Here is a 13,818-nt window from a genome sequence, read left to right as displayed (position 1 = left end):
TAAGAAGAAAACAGATTCTGCAGAAAAGTAAAGCTGACTGTGCCTTTCTCAGGGGAGAAGCTGAGTGAGGTCATCCCTGCTCTGACTCAGCCCTACCTCAGGGTAGAAGACTGACTGAGTCCCAAGCTCAGGTCACAGATAGTCCTTACCTGCAAAAGAGAGTCTCTCCTGAGACTTGGTGTAATAGCTGGAGATATTATCATTGCAATTTAAACAACACACCAGCTGCGGGCAGTGAGGAGAGAGGAAGAAAGCTAACACTCATTGAGTCTGACTCTGTGCAAGGTCCTTTTCTTTCCACAATTCTGGGGGCTAAGTGTTACGATGTACAATTAGCATTCAAATTCCCTTAGAGCGGTTCTTTTCCATAGTGCACATATATTTATATGCATTAGTCTTTCCTGTCGTGCTGGATGATAACATTTATACATCTTGACAGAAAGAGTAGGGGAAACAGAAAAGTGCCATGGATTGTTGTTTATCAAAGAGTCTTGAAGGGCCAGAGTCAAGGCTTTCCTCCAGAAGGAGCAAACTCTCAGAGATTTGCTTGACAAAGAGATCCCTGCATTTGGTTTTCCCTTGCCACCACTCAATGTTTAACAAGCACTGAGCTACAATATACCAAACACCATTCTAAGCACTTTGTAAATATTAACTCATTACACCTTCATGAAGATGTAGGTAACAGAGCTGGGTTTCAACCATATGCTTCCTTCCAGCCCAAGGGCAGCAGAGGCTGATCATCCAATCATAGAAGGCCTGAGCTGGAAGATTCCTTAGAGATCATCTTCCTCAACCTCTACATTTTACAGTTGGGGGATGCAAGGCACCTTGACCAAGGACTTACATCTAACAAGCACCTGACACTGGTTAGGGACTACAATCCCTGTCTTTTTAACTCCAAGCCCCGGTTAGTCTTCATTACAGCACACTGCCTTACCCTTAATGAATCTGCTTTTTTCTTCCTTGCAGCTAAGTCAGTTCCAGTTGTTGGAACAAGAAATTACAAAGCCCGTGGAGAATGACATCTCCAAGTGGAAGCCTTCTCAGAGCCTCCCGACCACAAACAGCAGCGTGGGTGCTCAGGATAGGCAGTTGCTCTGCTTCTACTATGACCAGTGTGAGACCCATTTCATTTCCCTTCTCAATGCCATCGATGCTCTCTTCAGTTGCGTCAGCTCAGCCCAGCCCCCGCGGATCTTCGTGGCGCACAGCAAGTTTGTCATCCTAAGTGCACACAAACTGGTGTTCATTGGAGACACACTGACAAGGCAGGTTGCTGCCCAGGACATTCGCAACAAAGTGATGAACTCCAGCAACCAGCTCTGTGAACAGCTCAAGACTATAGTTATGGCGACCAAGATGGCCGCCCTCCATTACCCCAGCACTACGGCCTTGCAAGAAATGGTACACCAAGTCACAGACCTGTCCAGGACCGCGCAGCTGTTCAAGCGCTCTTTGCTGGAGATGGCAACGTTCTGAAAAGAAAATGAGAAAAGGAGGACTGAGTGGGTTGCTAGGGAAAACTGGAAATACTGTCTGGTTTTTGTAAATATTATCTATTTTTATAGATATTTTATATGAAATGAAATATTTTAACATTTTATGGGTTAGACGACATTCAGAAATTCAGGGAGCTAGAGGGGGAATTGTGTTTTTCTGTGTGGTTCTTGTGTACACACATAAGCATCTAAGACAAACTGTACAGAAACTCGTCCACATGCGTGTGTATGCCTGTGTATTCGTGTTCATTTGTAGATGTTTGTCTGATACATTCCATTAAAAAACATGAATTAAGAAGCACCTTAGTAAGCACATCCTAATGCTGCATTTTTTTTTTAGAAAACATACCAGATAGTTGTAATATTGCTCTACGTGTACCAGCAATTATTCTGAGCCTGTCACTTCCAAGTCTGGGGAACATAGTATATTTGCTGGTGTTCACCTCCCAGTAATGAGGCATGGTATGACTTGTTCTTGTTTTGCAACCCCTTCCAAAATTGACTGTCTTGGGCACATTATGGCAAATTGCCTCACTTCTGGTTGAAAAAGCCCTCTTAGAAAGAAAGTTTCAGAAGCCTATGTTAATCCAAGCCCCAATATTTTCGGTGCTGGAGGAAAGACACATGTATTTGGAGGACATGCGCCCAGTTAGGACTGGGTTTTTCCATACTGAGAGGAGGTCACAATAAAAGGAGAGCACGTGTTTCCCCAGGGTTTTCTGATCTGCATTTAGGAGTGATTTGGCCAGGAGGTTTTCCAAAGGATGTTTTTAGATTTGCAAAGACCATATTATTCGCAGCAGGAATTCATACAGACGCATCAGACTACGCTCACCCATAAAAGAAGGGATGGTTCCATCCGCCAGTAGTAAGTAGAGGCCTTTCTGACTCTCAACATTCACTTAGGTGCTACCGCCCCCATCACCTGAGGGAAACTACCCAGTTCCTTTGTCACCTAAATGTTAGAGCCATCTCCTACTCTAAGAAAATTCATTGCTTGATCTTGCACCCTCCTTAAAACATGTATATGCAGACCCGACACTCAGAGCAACTGTATGGAGCCCATCTAATCCTTACAGTTCTTTCTGGCCAATGACCCTGTGTGTACAGCCCACCACTGTCTCACAGCTCATCACAATATCCATTTCACAGCCTGTCCCCTTGCACCTGTTGCTGTTGGCACAGCACAAACACACCACAAGCCATTAGATTCATCATGGGCAAATGAAATACTTCCTACCCTGTGGGTAAATGTAGTCACATATTACCAAGTCAAGGAGCGTGTTATCTGTGATCTTTCGGTCCAGTTCTTATTTAATTGTTCTGTCCAGCCTATTTGAAAACGTTTTTATTTGCAATATAGGTCTTGACTTAATTAAGCTTGCATGTTTTAAACAACCAAATCATTGAAACAGGAAAAGATTTAAGAAAGAATATGTGATCTAAGTGTGATAAAAAGCCAGTGAAACTTACAGAAGGTGCTTTACAAGACAACCGCTATGGTAGGTCTCAAAGTTCTGCTCTACCAGAAGAAGATTAAAAGTTGTATTGTATTGTATTGTTATTGTGGGGAGGAAGGAGCTTGCTGAAAATCAACAAAGAAGATGAAAAATGTTCTTGTAGATTTCATTGTATAACGTGTATTTCTTAGGAGATGACAGATTTGTTCTAAGTGGTGACATTTCACGTTTTCAAAACCAAAATGTCCAATCTGTATTATTCTCTTTCCCATCCTATATGTAGAGACTATTTTTAAACCATTAAATTTTTAGATCTCTCTTTTCATAGGCACTGGATGTTCCTTTCCATATTTCTTTCTTTGTCACAGAATTAAATGTTGACTTATTTTGGCACTCCTAATATAGAAAGTTAAATTATGGTTATTTTATCCATACTATAAACCTGGAATTTTTAGGAAAATTGAGAGTTGGTTATCTTTTCATTTTGTGTCATTTCAGAGAATCTTTGCATTTGAAGAAAATTCTGGAATGTTACCAAACCCAAATATCTGGAACAAGGCTTCTCTTCACCAGAAAGCCTGAACATTTAAGTAATGGGTAGGATGATTTCTGCTATCATAATATGGATGTTACCATTCATGTGTTTTAGAATCAAAGGGAATTGCACAATTCATTCTGGAACAAACATAAAAAAATAATTAAAAGGAAACTATATTTGATGAAAATAACAGATTAATAACCACATAAATTATTTTTAAAGCTTGGCCCACTCTTTCACTCAGTATCTTGCTGAGATTTATGGATAAACTATTTGAATATACCTTGTATCTTTTTGCCCACATCTATAAACATTAATTGATTTTTGAGGAAAGTGCCAAGGCACTTTAATGGTGAATGGAAATTCTTTTGAAAAACTGCTGCTGGAACAACTAAATCTCTCCATGGAAAAAAATGAATACTTACCTTACATCCTACACGAAAATGCATCATATACCTAAATGTAAAACTTAAAACTGTAACACTTCTCGAAGAAAACATAGAAGGAAATCTTTGTGATCTTAGGTAGACAAAGTTTCCTTAGATAGCACAAAAAAACATAAATCATAAAACAATTGATAAATTGGACTTGATCAAAATTAAAAACTTTTACTCTTCTAAAGAGATCATTAAGAAAACAAAAAAGCAACCCACAAGCCAGGAGAAAATATTTGCACCACATCCATCAGCCAAACACATATATCAGAATAAGGAGACAAACAACTAAATTTTTTTAACTGAGCAAAAATTTTCAACAGAAACCTCCCAAATGAAGACCTATGAATGGACAATAGTAAATGAAATATAAACACACCAAATAAAATTACTAAAATTAAAAACACGAGCCATACCAACTGTTGATGAGAAAGGGGAGCAAATGGAGCGCTCATACACTGCTGGAGAGAAGGTAAAATGGCACAAAAACCTTGGAAAATAGATTGGCAGTTTCTTAAAAAATTAAATCTATGCCTACCATATGACCTAGGAATTCCTCTCCTTGGTATTTACCCAAAGAAATAAAAGCATATGTCCATACAAAGACTGGTATAAGGACATTTATAGCAGCTTTATTTGTAATAGCCAAAAGCTAAAACAACCCAAATGTGGATGGAATACTACACAGAAATAAAAAGGAACAAAAAAATTGAAACAAAAACAACATGAATGAATTTCAAAATCATTATGATGCTTAGGGGCCTGGCCCCGTGGCCGAGTGGTTAAGTTCGCACGCTCCGCTGCAGGCGGCCCAGTGTTTCGTTGGTTCGGATCCTGGGCGCGGACATGGCACTGCTCATCGGACCATGCTGGGGCAGCGTCCCGCATGCCACAACTAGAAGGACCTACAACGAAGAATATACAACTATGTACCACGGGGCTTTGGGGCGAAAAAGGAAAAAATAAAATCTTTAAAAAAAAAATCATTATGATGCTTAAAGGGAGCCAGACAAAAAAGAATACATCTGGTATGTTTCCATTTATACAAAATTCTAGAAAATGCTAACTGTAGTGACAGAAAGCAGATCAGTGGTTGTCTGGGAAGAGGAATGGTGGGAAGAATAGATTACAGAGGAGCTCAAAGAAACTTAGGGACTGACAAAAATGCCCCTTTTCTTGACTGTGGTGATGGCTTCACAGGTATATGCATGTCAAAACTCATCAGATTGTACACTTATCATACATACAGTTGATTCTTTGTCAATTACAATTTTTTTTACAAAAATGCTCTAAGACTCCAAATAAAAGTCAGAGATTCTCAGACTAGATTTTCTTAAAAAGCAAGACTAAACTATACACTATTTAAAAGACATCCACTTTAAATAAAAACACATAGATAAGTTAAAAGAAAAGGGATAGAAAGAGATGTATCATTCATGCACATTCTAATTAAAAAATAGCCGAGTGGCTATATTAGCAGACAAAATAGAATTCAGAACAGCGGAAAGAGGGGCATTTCCTGAAACAAGAATCAACTCAGAAAGAAGATAAAACACTCCTAAACGTGTGTGTAGCTAATTACAAAGTTTCAAAATATATGAGGCAAAAACTGATGTCACTGAAAGGAAAAGTGGAAAATCTGTAATTATAGGTGGAGATTTAGACACACTCTCTCAGTAATTAATAGAACAAGTAAACAAAAACATCAGTAATAATTGGTAAGGGTGGAGCCACTGGAACTTCCCTGCATTGCTGACAGGAATGTAAAATGGTACCATGTTGAAAAGCAGTTTGGCAATCTCTTATCAAGTTAAACATACACTTACATACAACCCAGCAATTCCAATCGTAGGTATTTACCCAAGAGAAATAAAAATATGTATCCACATGAAAAACTAACTGCTTTATTCATCATAGTCCCAAAAATCAAAACAACCCAAATAGCATCAACAGGTGAGTGGATAAATAAATTGTGGTCTAGTCATAAAATGGAATACTATTCAGCAATAAAAAGCAGTGAATTAACTATATACATAATAGAATGAATGCATAAACCTTAGAAACCATATGCTGAGAAAAACGCAGGCGAATAAATAGTATATATATGAAGCTCTAGAAAACACAAATCTAATTTGTAGTAACAGAAATCAAATTAGTGATTTCCTGAAGTCAGGGGTGGGAGTTAGGAATTATCAGGAAAAGGACACAAAGGAATTTTTTGGTGTGATGGATATGGTTTATATCAGTGTGTACATATATATATAAATATATATATATAAGATGGAATGCTTCATAATTTGCAGTGTCCAATACAGTAGACAACAGTCACATGCAGCTACTGAACATTTGAAATGTGGCTAGTACAACTGAGGAACTGTTTTTAATTTTAGTTCATTTTAATTTAATAGCCATATGTGGCTAGTGGCTGCCGCATTGGACAGTACCATATCTATATCTTGATTCTTAGGGTAATTACATGAATGCATATATTTGTCAAAATTATCATAAAATACACCTAGAATGGGAACATTTTATTGTATGCAAATCACACCTCAATAAAGTTGATTTTAAAAAGAGGTAAAGCATTGCCCAACTAACTCTAAAGTTTCATTTTTTTTCAAATCAATATTATCATCAATCAACTCGCAGAAACACTGGAGGGCCCATAGAGAAAGGTCAAGTCAGAAAGTTCAGCTTTCTAAAGAGTCAGTCGAGGGCTAGTTCATGAGCCACCAGGAAGACAAAGACAGTGTCCAACACCCCTCATCAGTAAAAGTCTGTCTGGGCTTTAGATGTTTCCGCACAAACCACATCTCCATTCTTAATAGTTTTTGAGGAATTAATGACAAAAGAAATGTTGCCATTCACGAGAGGACATGAAAGACAAGATTCATTTATTCATTGAGCATTTCCTGCCCGGCTGGCGAGAGCAGGTGGATCCACCCCACCCATCCGTAAGGCACCAGCTGTGCCAGCCCGGGCAGCCTCCACCCTCTCCACCAGCGTCCTGCCTGCTCAGCAACGTGCTGTGCACCAAAGGGACAGAAAAGAAACGGAAGACCGCTCTCTGCTTTTCTTGGTTTGAGACCAAAAGTAAACATGCCTTTTAAACAATTTAAGGTGGATTATAGACAAATGCCCAACTGAAAGCTTCAGGCAAAGCCTTCCCCTCTGGTAACCACTAATCTGTTCTCTTCATCCATGTGTTTATCTTGCACATATGAGTGAAATCATATGGTGTTTGTCTTTCTCTGCCTGGCTTATTTCACTTAACATAATACCCTCAAGTTGTTGCAAATGGGATGATTTTGTCTTTTTTTATTGTTGAGTAGTATTCCATTGTATATATATATCACGTCTTCTTTATCCATTCATCAGTTTATGGGCACTTGGGTTGCTTCCACATCTTGAGTATTGTGAATAACACTGCAAATAACATACAAGTGCATATATCTTTACACATTTGTGTTTTCTTGTTCTTTGGAGAAATATCCAGCAGTGGAATAGCTGGATCATGTGATAGTTCTATCCTTAATTTTTTAAGGAATCTCCATACTCTTTTCCATAGTGGCTGTACCAGTTTACATTCCCACCAGCAGTGTATGAGGGTTCCCTTTTCTCCACATCCTCTCCAACACTTGTTATTTCTACTCTTGTTAATTATAGCCATTCTGACAGGCGTGAGGTGATATCTCATTGTAGTTTTGATTTGCATTTCCCTTATAATTAGTGATGTTGAACATCTTTTCATCTGCCTGTTGGCCATCTGTATATCTCCTTTGGAAAAATGTCTGTTCATAGCCTCTGTCCACTTTTTGGTCAGTTTGTCTGATTTTTTGCTGTTGAGTTGTGTGAGTTCTTTACAAATTTTGGAAATTAACCCCTTGTTGGATATATGATTTGCAAATATTTTCTCCCAGTTGGTAGGTTGTATTTTCATTTTATTCATGGTTTCCTTTGCCTTGCAGAAGCTTTTTAGTTTGATGAGGTCCAATTTGTTTATTTTTTCTTTTGTTTCCCTTGCCTAAGTAGACATGATATTCGAAAAGATGCTGCTAAGACCAACGTCAAAGAGTGTACTGCCTATATTTTCTTCTAGAAGTTTTATGGTTTCAGGTCTTACATTCAAGTCTTTAATTCATTTTGAGTTCATTTTTGTGTATGGTATAAGACAATGGTCTACTTTCATTCTTTTACCTGTGGCTGTTCAGTTTTCCCAACACTGTTTATTAAAGAGAATTTCCTTTCTCCATTGTATGTTCTTGGTTCTTTTCTCTAAAACTAGCTGTGCATAGGTGTGTGGTTTTATTTGTGGGTTTTCAGTTCTGCTCCATTGATCTGTGTGTCTATTTTTGTGCCAGTACTATACTGTTTTGATTACTATAGCTTTGGAGTATACTTTGAAGTCAGGGATTGTGATGTCTCCAGCTTTGGCTTTTTTCTCAGGATTCCTTTGGCTATTCAGGGTCTTTTGTTGTTCCGTATAAACTTTAAGATTCTTTGGTCTATTTTCATGAAGAATGTCATTGGGATTCTGATTGGGATTGCACTGAAACTGTAGATTGCTTTAGGTAATATGGACATTTTAACTATGTTTATTCTTCCAATCCATGTGCATGGAATATCTTTCCATTTCTTTATGTCGTCTTCAATTTTTTTCCGTAAAGTGCTATAGTTTTCAGTGTATAGGTCTTTTACCTCCTTGGTTAAATTTATTCCTAGGTATTTTATTCGTTGTTTTGCAATTGTAAATGGGATTATATTCTTGACTTCTCTTTCTACTAGTTTGTTATTAGTGTATAGAATGCAACTGATTTTTGTTAAGTTGATTTTGTAAACTGCAACTTTGTCCTAACTGTTGATTATATCTAATAGTTTTCTGGTGGATTCTTTAGGGTTTTCTATATATAGAATCATGTCATCCACAAACAGTGAGAGTTTTTTCTTCCTTTCCAATTTGGATACTTTCTATTTATTTTTCTTGCCAAATTTCTCTGGCCAAAACCTCCAGTACTATGTTGAATAGGAGTGGCAAGAGTGGGCACCATTGTCTTGTTCCTGTTCTCAGAGGGATGTCTTTCAGTTTTTCAACTTTGGGAATGCTGTTGGCTGTGGGTTTGTCATATATGGCCTTTATTATCTTGAGGTACTTTCCTTCTATACCCATTTTATTGAGAGTTTTTTTTATCATAAATGGATGCTGGATCTTGTCAAATGCGTTCTCTGCATCTATTGAGATGATCACGTGATTTTGATTCTTCATTTTGTTAATGTGGTGTATCACATTGATTGATTTGCAGATGTTGAACCATCCCTGTATCCCTGGAATAAATCTCACTTGATCATGGTACATGACCCTCTTAATGTATTGCTGTATACGATTTGCCAATATTTTGTTGAGGATTTTGCATCTATGTTCATCAGCGATATTGGCCTGCAATTTTCCTTGTTTGCATTGTCCTTGTCTAGTTTTGATAGCAGGGTGATGTTAGCTTCATAGAATGACTTAGGAAGCACTCTGTCTTCTTCAATTTTTTGGAGTAGTTTGAGAAGGATAGGTATTAAATCTTCTTTGAATGTTTGGTAGAATTCTGCAGAGAAGCCATCTAGTCCTGGACTTTAGGTTTTGGGGATGTTTTTGATTACTGTTTCAATCTCTTTACTTCAGATTCTCTATTTCTTCTCAATTCAGTTTTGGGAGGTTGTATGAGTCTAAGAATTTATCCCGTTCTTCCAGGTTATCTAATTTGTTATCATATAATTTTTAATAGTATCCTCTTAAAATCCTTTATAGTTCTGTGGTATCCATTGCAATTTCTCCTCTTTCATTTCTAATTTTATTTATTTGAGTCTTCTTTTTTTTTTCTTAGTGAGTCTGGCTAAGGGTTTATCAATTTCATTTATCTTCTCAAAGAAACAGCTCTTAGTTTCACTGATCCTTTCTATTTTTTTAAATCTCTATTTCATTTATTTCTGCTCTAATTTTTATTATTTCCCTCCTTCTGCTGACTTTGGGCTTTGTTTGTTCTCCTTTTTCTAATTCTGTTAGGTGTAATTTAAGATTACTTATTTGAGATTTTTCTTGTTTGTTGAGATAGGTCTGTATTGCTATAAATTTCCCTCTTAACACCACTTTTGCTGCAACCCATAGGAGTTGGTATATTGTATTTTCATTTTCATTGTCTCCAGGTATTTTTTAATTTCTCCTTTGATTTCTTCATTGATCTAATTGTTGTTCAGTAGCATGTTGTTTGGTCTTTACATATTTATGACTTTCCCAGCTTTTTCTTGTAATTTATTTCTAGTTTCATAGCACTGTGTTTGGAAAAGATGCTTGATATGATTTCAATCTTCTTAAATTTATTGAGGGTTGCCTTGTTTCCAAACATATGGTTTATCTTTGAGAATGTTCCATGTGCTCTTGAGAAGAAGTTGTATTCTGCTGTTTGGGTATGGAATGTTCTATATATATCTATTAAGTCCATCCAGTCTAGTATTTCATTTCAGGTCACTGTTTTCTTGTTGATTTTCTGTCTGGAAGATCTATGCATTGATGCGAGAGGGGTGTTGAGTTCCCCTACTATTATTGTGTTGCTGTGAATTTCTCCCTTTAGGCCTGTTAATAGTTGCTTTATATACTTTGGTGCTCCTGTGTTAGGTGCATATATATTCATAAGTGTTATTTCCTCTTGGTGGAATGTCCCTTTTATCATTATACACTGCCCCTCTTTTTCTCTCATTGTCTTTTTTATATTGAAGACCGCTTTGTCTGATATAAGAATGGCAACACCTGCCTTCTTTTGCTTTTGCTTGCCTTCCCTTCACTCTTAGCCTCTGTTTGTCTTTAGAGCTGAGATGTGCTTCCTGGAGCCTGCATGTTGTTGGTCTTGTTTTTTAATCCATCCAGCCATTCTGTGACTTTTGATTGGAGAATTCAATCTATTTACATTTGGAGTGATTATTGATATATGGGGGCTTAATGATGCCATTTTATCTCTTATTTTCTGGTTGTTCTATATTTCTGTTGTTTCTGTTCCCTTATATTTCTGACTGCCACTTCAGTTTGGTGGTTTTCTGTGATGGTTTTCTCATTATTTATGATTTGTGGCTCTGCTCTGAAATTTTGTTTAGTGGTTACTGTGATGTTTGTATAAAAGATCTCACAGATGAGACAGTCCATTTTCTAATAGCCTCTTATCTCTATTACCCTAAGCAGATTCCGTTCCTTTCCTCTTCCTATTCTGAGTTATTCTTGTCACAAATTATTGTTTTTTGTGTTGTGAGTTTGTGACTAAATTGAAGTGTTCATAATTATTTTTTGTGCTTTCCTTCCCTTTATCTGTTATGTTATAATTGCTTGCTAACCTGTTCTGATAGAGAGCTGCAATTTTCTGATTTTATCTCCTGCTCGATGCTTTGTAAACCTTTCCTTTTTTGTTTCATGTGGGAAGGCTTCCTTCATCATTTCTTGTGAAGCAGATCTATTGGCAATGAACTCCCTCAGCTTTTGCTTATCTTGGAAAGCTTTTATTTCCATCATTTCTGAAGGATACTTTCACTGGATAGAGTATTCTTGGCTGATAGTTTTTGGCTTTCAGTATTTTAAATATATCATTCCACTCTCCCCTAGCCTGTAAGATTTCTGCTGAGAAGTCCACTGAAAGCCTGATAGGGGTTTCTTTGTAGGATATTTTCTTCTGCCTTACTGCCCTTAATATATTTTCTTTGTCATTGACTTTTGCCAGTTTTGATAGTATATGTCGTGGAGAAGGTCTTTTTGCATTGATGTAATTAGGAGTTCTATTGTCTTCATGTACTTGTAAGTCCAGTTTCTTACTCAGGTTTAGAAAGTCTCAGCTATCATTTCTTTGAACATGCTCTCTGGTACTTTCTCCCTCTTGAATACCTATAATCTTTATGTTGCTTTTCCTAATTGAGTCAGATATATCTCAAAGAATTTCTTCATTTTCTTAAAAAAAAATCTGAGTTCTCCCTCCTCCTCCACCTGACACATTTCTAGATTTCTATCTTCTAGGTCACTTATTCTCTCCTCCATAAGGTCAGCTCTATTTTTTATGGTTTCTAGATTATTTTTAATTTCATTAATTGTGTTCTTTATATGCAGAATTTCTGTACAGTTTTTTTTAAAGGCTTCGATCTCTTTGGTGAAGTATTCCTTCTGCTCATTAATTTTACTCCTGAGCTCATTAAACTGTCTTTCTGAGTTTTCTTGTAACTCATTGAGTTTCTTAATGACAACTATTTTGAATTCTCTGTCATTTAGATTGTAAATTTCTGTGACTGCAGGATTGGTTTCTAGAGACTTGTCATTTTCCTTCCACTCTGAAGGGTCACTGTAGTTCTTCACAGTGTTTGATGAATTGATCCTTCGCCAGCGCATTTGTGGTAGTATGAGGTCGCAGATTCTCCCTGCCACCACTGGAGGAGGGTGGCAGAAGCTGTGTTTTCTGATCCTGCCCTGTCTGCTGGAAGTTGTGCTGGTAGGGCTGCTCTGCATTCACATGGGCTGGCCATAGCCACTTGGTGGGTCACACATGCAAAGGTGGAGCCTCTGTGCTCAGCAGGCATGTCACTCTTGTGTGGGTACAACTGCTGTGCTCAGCAGAGAACTGGCTGAATTTCTGCACTAAGTGGGAGGGGAGCTTTCTTTTGCAGGAGCCAGCGCTGCACTCATGGGCAGTTTGGCTGAGCTGCTGCACTTTGTGAACAGGGTACCTTCATAGGGGCTGAGCCTCCACCACTCAGAGGGGAGCATTCCCATGGGTGTGGCCACTGCAGCATGGTGGGTACTCCTGCAGGCTGAGCTACCACTCTGAAAGCATTCATGCACAGACCAGGCTGCCCCCACATCCACTTGCAGTCACAACACCACTGTGTGAGGATCTGCAAACTGGATCGCTGCCACTGGGGAAAGGGAGGGGTCTGCTCACCTAGTTCCACTGCTTCCAGGGGATCCAGTCCACCCTCCCTCAGATATATGGCTGTGTGGATATCTCAGCCATCCTATTGTGCTCTCTATGGAGTCCTCTGTTGGTTAATGAATGTCTGTTTAGTTGTAACTTAGAGGGAAAGACAAAGGGAACAACTCACTCCACCACGATGCTGACATCACTTGGAAAGGTCAATCTTATATGAGGAATTTTTAAAATAAAAGTACTTTTCAGGTAGGAACCAAAAAAGTGAAAGAAAAATAAAATACATTTAAATGGGAAGAGAAGTATAGTCAGAGACGAATTGTCTGGCCTGTACAGAGATTTAATCTAAGAAGAGGTGCTCAATACATATGAAGGTTTCTTGAATGGGTGGCAATAATAATACAGACAAACACATACTTTGTTCTGAAAATAGCTCTCTGCAGTGTGAAAGGTGGTGAGGAGGGGCCTTGCGGGTCCTGAAAGCTCAGTTAGGAAGCTCTTATATCAGTTCTAGGAGAATGGGCAAAGGTAGCCTGGATTGAAAACGAGGAGTGAAGATAGAGAGAAGCGGACAGACCCAGTACGTAGGAGGGGAAATCCACATGGTTGGTGATGAATTGGACATGGTTCCTGATGCAGAGGGAGCTAGGTCGAGGGCTTCTGGCTTGGGCATCCATAAGGGTGTGGATCTATTCCGAGCTGGGAAGAAGAGGGAGCAAGCAACTCTGGCCAAGAAACCCCAAACTGTATCAGGAGAAGTCTATGTTAAGCCTACCTTATTCCCTCCCTGAACATGAAGGCACACGCTTATTTTGTGTTTGAAAAAAAAGAAAGAAAAGAAAAACAAACTTGAAAGGGTTTTAATGAACAGAGGCCAACATGCAGGGGAGAAACCTCTGAAAAGGGTAACTGAAAAAATTTAGCACACTGACTTTTATCTGAGAGTTT

General features: G+C 38.2%; 1 protein-coding gene across 4 annotated transcripts in view; it reads left to right on the top strand.

The window, feature by feature from the left end:
* The window catches only part of NEDD9 (neural precursor cell expressed, developmentally down-regulated 9), a 179,854-nt gene extending 176,561 nt beyond the window's left edge, over positions 1-3,293 (top strand). For all 4 annotated transcript variants that reach the window (XM_008530705.2, XM_070584062.1, XM_070584061.1 and 1 more), the window contains one exon: positions 973-3,293. In XM_008530705.2, the coding sequence (XP_008528927.2) occupies positions 973-1,482 (510 nt within the window). In that variant the 3' untranslated portion in view covers positions 1,483-3,293. The remainder of the gene's footprint in view (positions 1-972) is intronic.
* The last annotated feature ends 10,525 nt before the right edge of the window (positions 3,294-13,818 follow it).

The sequence above is a fragment of the Equus przewalskii genome, chromosome 19 (genome assembly GCF_037783145.1).
Source record: "Equus przewalskii isolate Varuska chromosome 19, EquPr2, whole genome shotgun sequence".
Lineage (NCBI taxonomy): Eukaryota > Metazoa > Chordata > Mammalia > Perissodactyla > Equidae > Equus > Equus przewalskii.
Note: the sequence above shows the minus strand (reverse complement) of the source record. Positions and strands in the feature narration are given on the sequence as shown.